The following is a 9211-nucleotide window of genomic DNA, read 5'->3' as shown; positions in this document are numbered from 1 at the left end:
AGGAATAAAAGTTTCATGAGGTCAGGAAGGGACCTTCTAGGAGCAAACATAGCTATCATCAGGGCAAGGATACCAATACAGGGATGGATGCCCAATGCTCTGGACCCATCTGAGCTACCACTAAGTATCGTATTCAATGGGCTAAACCTCAAGAAGAACTGGAGCGAGTAAAACCATGAAGACAATGAAAAGGAAACATCAAGCTCAATCTGAGTCAGAAAAATACTTAATAAAGGTAAAAGCATGATGAATTTGGCATATCCCTTTCTTTAATACTGTTCTAATTTTAAACAGTCTATTGTACTGTGCTGTTGATAGTCTTGTGTGAGCCATCTAAGGTTCAGCCAACTCAGCTGCATGATCAGTAAAGAGACAATGCTACCACACACAGGGTTATTTGGATTAGTGAATACCATATGCAAGTAAATCATCTGCCAGATGGCACTGGAAGAAAGCTACAACTCTCTCACTTTCATTTCCACAGCAGCAAACAATGTTCCATGTTTAAAATAAACTCTTCCAGATGAGTAAAAGATAAACTTTGTAGTGCTTTTTCTTGGTATTCTCTTTGACTTCAGCATTTTTTTTTTAAAAAAAAAAAAAAAGAAAAGAAAAAGAAAAGAAACCCAACCAACCCACCTACTCTGACTGGTTACATTAATGAAAAATCCCAGTTTAGACCACCACAGTACAAACTGTCCCTCCAGGCAGCATCAAGATTCCATGCTATTTACTGAACAAAAGGCAAAAATGAAATACAACATTTTCACTCATCATCTTCTGTCAACAGAACCCTTAAAAGTGAACACCTACCACATTAAGCCATTTCCTGTAGTTTTATGGGTTTTCCACAGTGAAGAACCGTGACGCTTTGTTGAAGTATGGCTGTTTTCACATTTTCTGCAGTTTTAACCATTTTTTTTAAATAGCAAATATCTAGAATTAAATTAATTAAAAAAACAAAACCACAAAAATATCAAAAAATCAGAAATTAAAAAAAAAGACCTGTCATCAAAGCTTTTTAATGATTCCTTTTGAGTTTTCAGGTTGCCTCTCTTGCATCTACAGACGACAGCTCATTGTCTCTTATTCTGTTTCACTGTCCCAGGACCCCATTGCTTAATTGTGCTTCTCATACAACTAGTTCACAATGTCATCTGGTCACTATATAAAATGTGAATTTATGATTTTTTAGAGTCTCTGCTTACAGCAAAATTTTATGGTCAAATACTTCCATAAAGCAGGCTTACATTGTTTTTCAGTATCTGTGGAGATGCATCTGAGACACATTTAGACTTCTGAAGATTGCCAGGAGGTCAGACTGAACATAAGGAAAATGATACTCTGGTGTCTTCCTCCTCCTTCCCCCCGTGAGTATCTTCACAGCCATGTGGAGTTTCACACAACTAGAACTACCAGCAACTTCAGCTGGACCTGTAGGATCTCTGCCCTTCCGAAGAGCAAATGAAGCAGTTTTCAAACTGCTGGTTTATGCATGGGCTACATCTACAGTGCTGTATAGACAGACTTAGGGGCAGGTTGAAGTCTAAAATACCTATCCATATGCACTGGAGAAGGTGTTGCTGTCCGTGAATGAGTAGATAAAACTTACTAAAAGTACTTGTGGCAGTGCATGCAGGTTCTGCACATCCAGGTCTGTCGCCTTCCTGCAGATGCTGTTCATGACCCCATTCTTGAAGCATCTAGAAGGACCCTGACAATGCTTGTCTCGAGGGCAGATTGGATTTGGAAAGTGGATAGTCATGCAATGACTTAGGAGTGGCCCAGAACACCCATCTACTGTTGGGGAAGATTGCAACCAGACTTGATCTAGATGAACAAGATCACTCATCACCAAACTGCAGTCCAGGTGGCAAACAGATAATCATCCCAACAACTGCAGAGATGGGCTGACGTTTTTGGGGAGAAAAAACACACACTTGGCTGCAGAATGTTGCATGATATTTAATATATATACATAGCACAACCACCCTTCGTTTGTGAAGTAGTTTTTTTTTAAATGTCACACATACACAGAAGTGCACAAAGCCTCATTCATCAAGCTTGAAAGAATCATCATCCAACTGGCTGTAAGAGTCCTACTGCCCAAACCTAAAGCCAGGAGATCAAGATCAGCAAAAATATTTAGGTATGTGACTCCCAACGGTTTTAGTTGGTTTTAGTGGGACCAGGATTTCAGACTGCTTGCTTTGGCTGTGAAGCAGATGGCAAGAAATGCTCAGTACCTTGCTCAAGTGATTATTACAGATTTCAAGCATGTAACACCCTCCTCAAGCTTTCATAGCAAATTAGCCATTGATTCCTTCCCTATCCAGATTAATTAAGTTTCTTTCACATTACCTGAAAAGAAGCGATCATTCTTAAATGTAGAAAGAAAGGGCAATCAACCTTGTTAGGTGGTCAGCGTGACAGCCTTCAGCCAAAAAAGCAATTAGGAAAGGACTCATTTCTCCATGTTACATAGGACATTTGGCATCAATTAAATATTCAAATTAATTTCTCTGATCTGAATCCAGTTATGACAGGTGTGAGGCTGCTAGTGGTAGCTAAAGCAGTAAGGAAAAAGTCTAGAGGGAGGTCGTCATTTTCTGTTAGGAGAAATAGCAGCACCATTCTGGGACAGATCAAAAATAATAATTCTACTGTGGAGGCCTCCTGGATCGTTTTGCAAGTCAATTACCCTTTAAGCGATTAGTTTGGAAAAAGTTATGTGAAAAAGGGAACAGGCCTCACATTTTAAAATTATTTGTATGACTTTTGCAAGTTGTTTATTTTCTTTATAGCCTTAGGTGGAAAGAAATTAAGTGTGCTTGAAGTGGGAATTATCCACATTTTTCAGCAAAAGCATAATCACACTGCACATTCACAGGGCTGGGGCTTTGAAGCCTGTGAAGCACTCATTTAGTAGGCAACTTAGGCAAACCAGGCAACCACTGAAGAAAGAGAGGAGAGTTTAAATACTTCTGGTTTTATTGCATCATGGAAAAACTGATCATTTATCTCATTAAGATGGAGAATTTTTACTGCAGAACCGCTGGGTTTATAAGCTTGCCTGCTGCTTTGACTGTAGCAACTGAAAGAGCAGCGTTGTCCCTTTGCCTGGGGATAGATGTTGGCCTTTGTGGCCAGGTAAGGAAGGTAAATTGGTGACAGATTCAGAGTATGTTTTTTAAAACGTACGTAAGTCTTCCTTGACTTAAACAGACGTGGCACATAAAATAAATACATGCAACCACAATTTAGTTCGCTTGCAGAAACCTCAGTCCTAATAGCTGTATGTGAGCAGGGGTGACTTGCTTATAGCTAGGGCCTGGGCCTGGGAATCATAAGAAAGAAAGAAATTAAAAAAAAAATAATATTTCTTTCTTGAACTCTTGGTCTATCCATGAGACAAGTTGTCTGAGCACTTTCAAAAGCACCATAGCCAAAGATGAATAAATTATGCTGAAGCAGTTAAAAAATGTTCCCCTTAGAGTACTTGAAGCCTGTTTCTCTTGCCCATTACATGGTGTTTCCTCCCCTCGGCCATGCCTGTGGGTTCTCTGGCTGAAAAGCAGACAATAGGTATATCTACCTGGATGCAACTTTTAAGCAACCGAGCTCAACACTGAGCTCAAGCCCAACAGATCGTCTCCCAAGCCCAATGTCTCTTCACCTGCCAAAGCAGCGCAGGCAGGCAGGTGACACTCCCGTGCTAACAACCAGCTCTCCAATCCCTTTGCTCAGTCGCTCGGTAAATCCTTGGCACCTCTTCCTGTCCATCTTTTAAAATGTGGCACTAAATTGTAATTGCACACACACACTCTCAGACCGTGATTTTAAACCAACCCTTTCAGAACACAGCCAGTACAAAACGCGACCATCGAGAAATACAGCCACCTGGAAGCATTTCCGCCCATGGCTGAGAGTGGCCAAAGGCTCCAGTGGGGGAAGTCTGCAAACAGTCCACGTGAATCACTGCTGCGGCCCTTCACCTCCCAGCTACAGCAGGGCAGAGGCATCTACCCTGTGAAAAGCAGAAGGGCAGGGGCTGTTCTCAGGAGTTACTGTGCCCTGCACACATCCCAGCCAGTTTTTAAATTCCCTGGGCACAGGTCAGGAGTGCTGGCACAACGCTGCCGGCAGACCCAACTCAAATGCTCAAATTCTAACAACTTATGTAAGACAGCTGAAGGTAAGCTGGCTTTGGAAAGAGTTACCTTGTAACATTTATGGTTATCACAGACCTCAACAAGATCTTGACCTCAGCTGCACCATCCTTGGATCTGCACTTGCTAGCAATGGGATCAGTGTCTGCACCTGCTGATGAAAGCGGCATTCCCATGGGCTTTACATGCTATCGTTGGTCACTGTGAGCATCTTTTGCCCCTCATTTTTAACAAGTTTCATTCTTCATGGGAAATATAAGTTTAATTTGGGGGTGGTGGTGTTCATATGGTGGTGATGGTGGAGGGAGGCAATCTGGAATGCAGCCCGGTTTTGGCTACAGGCTCCTGATATAAATTGTTTATACAATAGTAACATACAGAGCTTGCCACATCTTTTTGGAAGCTCTGTAATACTGGGATGAAGTGTGAAGGTGCTGATCTTCTCCTGAGGCATCCTCTACCAGCTCCAAGAGGAGACAACCAGCAGAAAATCCTCAAATCATACATATGTATCTGGGCATACTAAGATCATGTAAAGCACAACAGAGCAGGAGATACTTCCTTAGCCAAAATGCTTGGTTCTAACCTACATTGAGTCAGCATTACTACTTGTTGAAGTAAGGGCTCTTCTTTGGGTTTGGACCTACGAGGTCTGCAGTTCCCAGATGCTACTAGAATAACAAAGGCATCACATAAACAAACATTAAGAGCGGCCCCAAGAACATCATCAGAGCTTTCTGGTCCACAGAGCCTAAATTATATTCAACCTTGAAAGTGGCAAATTTTATTTCAGATGTTCAAAAAAGCTTGCCTTTCGGTAAGTTTCTAACAATCCATCCTTTCAAATTGTTTCCAGGCAATATTCATTCATTAATATTCCATTAAGGGTACCACGTGATCACTGTCCTAGTCTGGAACAAGGGCTGTAATTTAGTTATGATTGCAGGAATGTAATCCCTTTCTGACAACGGCTCTTTTTTCACCAATGTTTCCAAAGAAAATAAAAATAGGCACCTGGTAGAGGTATGAAGCATTACATGTTACGCAGCTATGCTACGTAACTGGTACCTACTACTCTGCATCTCTTCAGTACAAATCCACCTTTGCCATTTTGAAGGCTAGTGCACATTGTATGTTCGTCATTCAGTCTGAAAAATTATATATTCCTCCGCTCCTCAGTTTCAGTGCTTCACCACATTATTCTCAGATTAGCCATCTTCTCCATTCTCCATCTTGGCATACAAGGCTTTCTTTGCAAGAGGTGCACACACGTTTCAGCAGTGAAACAAGTGTTCCTTTAGTGGTGCTACAGCAGAATTAAAAACACAAACCCAAGTTTGGCTCAGCTTCTCTGTATCTCTCCACAAAGATGCTCAGGTTAATTAACTTTTAACTCTTTAGCTGGTTGTGTCAAGGGTGCTGCATGCAGCTATTCACAAGAATTTAGAATGAAAATGTGAAAGGCAACACTAAAGATCAAAGCAGAATTTTCTCTAAGCACGTTACACACCTCCCTCTGGCATTAGAGAACTTCGCTCACTGCTCAGAGTATGCTGTGACAACACACCTATCTCTATACCTAGCCTTACAGTGAGCAATGCAAAGAAAAACATGATACAGCATTTTAAAACCCTGCTGCGTTTCATAGCTTGCTGTGTGATTTTTCTGGAATGCCACCTTCTGCCCCCACCCAAGTCACTCGCCCAGAGCACAATCTTGATGATGAAGGGTAAGGACAGATCAGGTCTACTCCATGCAAAAGTTAAAACATGCTGAGTCTGAGTAAACAACCACAAAAAGAATCTTAAAAATGTGGTTGGTTGCTACCCTGAAGTACAGAACTGATATGTCTTTACAAACAGGTAATAAGGAGCTACTGAATAAATAATTTATTATTGATACTCCTTCTCTTGAGTAATATTTATTATAATAGGTAATTCTAAATCATCTTCCATATTTATTCTGTGTATCTTAGAATCATAGAATGGTTTGGGTTGGAAGGGACCTTAAAGACCATCTAGTTCCAAACCCCCTGCCATGGGCAGGGACACCTTCCACTAGACCAGGTTGCTCAAAGCTTCATCCAGCCTGGCCTTGAACACTTCCAGGGATGGGGCATCCACATCTCTGGGCAACCTGTTCCAGTGCCTCACCACCCTCTCCGGGAAGAACTTCTTCCTGATATCTAATCTAAACCTCCCCGATTTCAATGTAAACCCGTTACCCCTTGTCCTGTCACTACAGGCCCTTGTAAAAAGTCCCCCCCAGCTTCCTTGTAGCCCCTTCAGGTACTGGAAGGCTGCAATAAGGTCTCCCCGGAGCCTTCTCTTCTCCAGGCTGAACAAGCCCAATTCTCACAGCCTTTCATTATAAGAGGTGCTCCAGCCCTCTGAGCATCTTCGTGGCCTCCTCTTAACTACCAGAACATTTATTAATGTAGAGCAAAACAAGAAGTCATAAATGTCAATATGAACCCATAAGTTAGATGAATTGAAACAGAATAAATCAGTACAGCTTCACATAATACCCACGTATTTATCTGGTGCCCATTTTATTTCTACCAAGACAACATGGTAGGCTCCCTAAACCAACACAGGTGAGTATCCTGCTTTGAAACAAGGATACTGTGTCAACACTGCTGCTTTGCTGGTCTTCCACACTGAAAGAATGAATGCCCAATCTTTTTTTTTTTTAAAGATTTTTATTAAAGAACACTCAGTAAGCTGTATTAGACAGACTTATCTAATCTCATTACTGAGTTAAAGTGCCATCAGTCAAGCCAAACACACACCAAAAAGCATATTCTCTTCAGTCTCATCTGGGTGAGATCTTGTGAACGTTGTATGCATGCAATTCATGACATACAAACCCCTGTCAAGAGCATAATACATCTGTCAACTGTGTTTTTAATGAAACCCAAGGTGTTTGCCTATCAAGAAACATCAAGTTCAGCGCACATTAAAATAAAAATATAGCTTGCACAATCAACCAAGTGTGTATACTCACTGAATAGCAGCGACATCACTAAAAGAAGTTGACTTTGTGCTTCACAGCTAAACTGTACAGGGATCAACAGTTTTGTTCACTGAACCATTGGGCTGGTAACAAGTCTTTGAACGGCACTCTGAGACTTTAAAAGTTTATAGATAGCAGTAAACTATGTATTCCATTTTTCTTGAGGTGGCTCAACAGAAGACAACAATCCTATTATTATTATTATGACCCATTTTCAAAACCTTTTTATTGAAGTGTTTCATCATCAGTACCCTGCATTGTCTGGCTCAACTGCATGTAGTGGACCATGACAAATGTGCATATATACACACATTTATAGATGTAGTAAAGCACGGTTTTGTTTCATTTTTATTTGTAAAAATGAGTTTCCAAGCAGATTTAACCAGAAATTACACTTTCACCCCCTAACTCCATTTCAGACTTTTTTGAATGACGATAACTAATAAATATTGTCCTTTATTTCAAAACAGAGTTCCAGCGTAAATCACTCCCTTATTTAATACTTATTGAGCAAAGTAATCTGTGTTCCCACAGCACTTAAAGTGAGAATTACACTGTTGCAAATCTGCATTGCATAGTTACTGCATTCTTTTTTGCAGATACCTCCTCACTCTTATTTCAATAAGCCAACCATCACTTCACTGATATCCCACAACTTTCTTGCAACCAAGTCATCCATGGCTTTGGGCAGGAGTTCTTCCTCTTTGCAGTCCCCAAAGTATTTTCCTGACACACCTTCAACATCAGGAGAAGAGGCCAAATAAATAGAAGTCTGGGCTCCTTCCAGAGGTGTTTTGAAGAAGGCCCATGACACCAGGTTGAACAGGGGTTTTGCCAGCAAAGGAATATTCACGTACCTGCCTAGGTTTGTTCTGACAATCCCAGGATGAAGAGAATTGACGGTGACTCCTGTCCCTTCTAACCGACGGGCTAGCTCCCTTGCAAACAGTATGTTAGCCAGCTTACTCCGACTGTAACAAAAGCTTTTATTGTAACTTATTTCACTGTTCAAGTCATCAAAGTTGATCTCTCCATATTTGTAAAGCTTTGAGGATACTATCACAATCCTGCTCGGAGCAGAATTCTTCAGGAGGCCCAGAAGAAGGTTGGTGAGCAAGAAGTGACCCAAGTGGTTTACACCAAACTGCATCTCAAAACCATCCTCTGTCTTCATGTATGGACACTGGAATATCCCTGCATTATTTATCAGAACATCCAGCCTTGGCTCTTCCTTTAAACAGGAAAGAAAAAAAACAATCAGTTTCAGAATTGTCATGAGGAATATACTATTATGCTTAATATTTCTCTTTGGCCATTGATAGAAAGAAGTAATTTAATTCCTGGTTTTCTGAACTGTAACTTCCTGATACTCTCTTAAAGCATTGCTGAAAAAAAAACAGTAAGTTGAACACCAGTAGGATGCAGGCACACGAGAGTAGGTCTGTATCTACGTTTAATTCAGGCAGAGAATATAAGCATCTGCTTCTCCACGAGCAGCTTCTTCTGTAACAATTCAGTGATAATTTACCTTTGTGATGCATTTTGTTTTCCTCTAAAAAGTAACCTGTTTCTTGCACTGCAAAATCACACGCATTAATTTATGGCACACCTCACAGGTGCAAGAGATATGCAAACGTGGAACAAAAGGGTTTAGCTCAAAGAACTAATGGCAGGGTTGAAGAGAATCTGTTACATTATAGACCCATCATCTCTCTGGGGTGACAGCATGAAAAAACACAAACCAATGTTCTCATAATTATTTAAATACTTCTTATTTTAAAATCACTATACACATTTGTGATGCTCGGTGAGAAATATGGCACAGAACTCATAGAACAGTAGCATTCGTGTTTCACAGAATTTGAGTCTAATAGGTCTACTCAAGAACTAAGGTGTGTTTATGGGACTGAGGCTTGAAATATTTATGAAATGCTCAGCACATTCTGTTTCAGGGATCAGGATCCTGGTTCAGGTCAGAAGAAAACAAAGACTTAAAAAGGTATGTTACACTCTACAGAATCAGTAAA

The 9211-nt window shown here is 40.7% G+C and overlaps 1 protein-coding gene across 1 annotated transcript; it reads right to left on the bottom strand.

The window, feature by feature from the left end:
* Nucleotides 1-7512: 7512 nt before the first annotated feature.
* RDH14 (retinol dehydrogenase 14 (all-trans/9-cis/11-cis)) lies at nucleotides 7513-8847 on the bottom strand (the record flags this gene model as incomplete). The annotated part of the gene is made up of 2 exons (XM_010157456.1): nucleotides 7513-8415; nucleotides 8773-8847. Coding segments are annotated over 2 exons (693 nt in total), but the record flags the coding sequence as incomplete, so codon positions are not given.
* Nucleotides 8848-9211: the final 364 nt, after the last annotated feature.

This window comes from Eurypyga helias, unplaced genomic scaffold (genome assembly GCF_000690775.1).
Source record: "Eurypyga helias isolate BGI_N326 unplaced genomic scaffold, ASM69077v1 scaffold10238, whole genome shotgun sequence".
Lineage (NCBI taxonomy): Eukaryota > Metazoa > Chordata > Aves > Eurypygiformes > Eurypygidae > Eurypyga > Eurypyga helias.
Note: the sequence above shows the minus strand (reverse complement) of the source record. Positions and strands in the feature narration are given on the sequence as shown.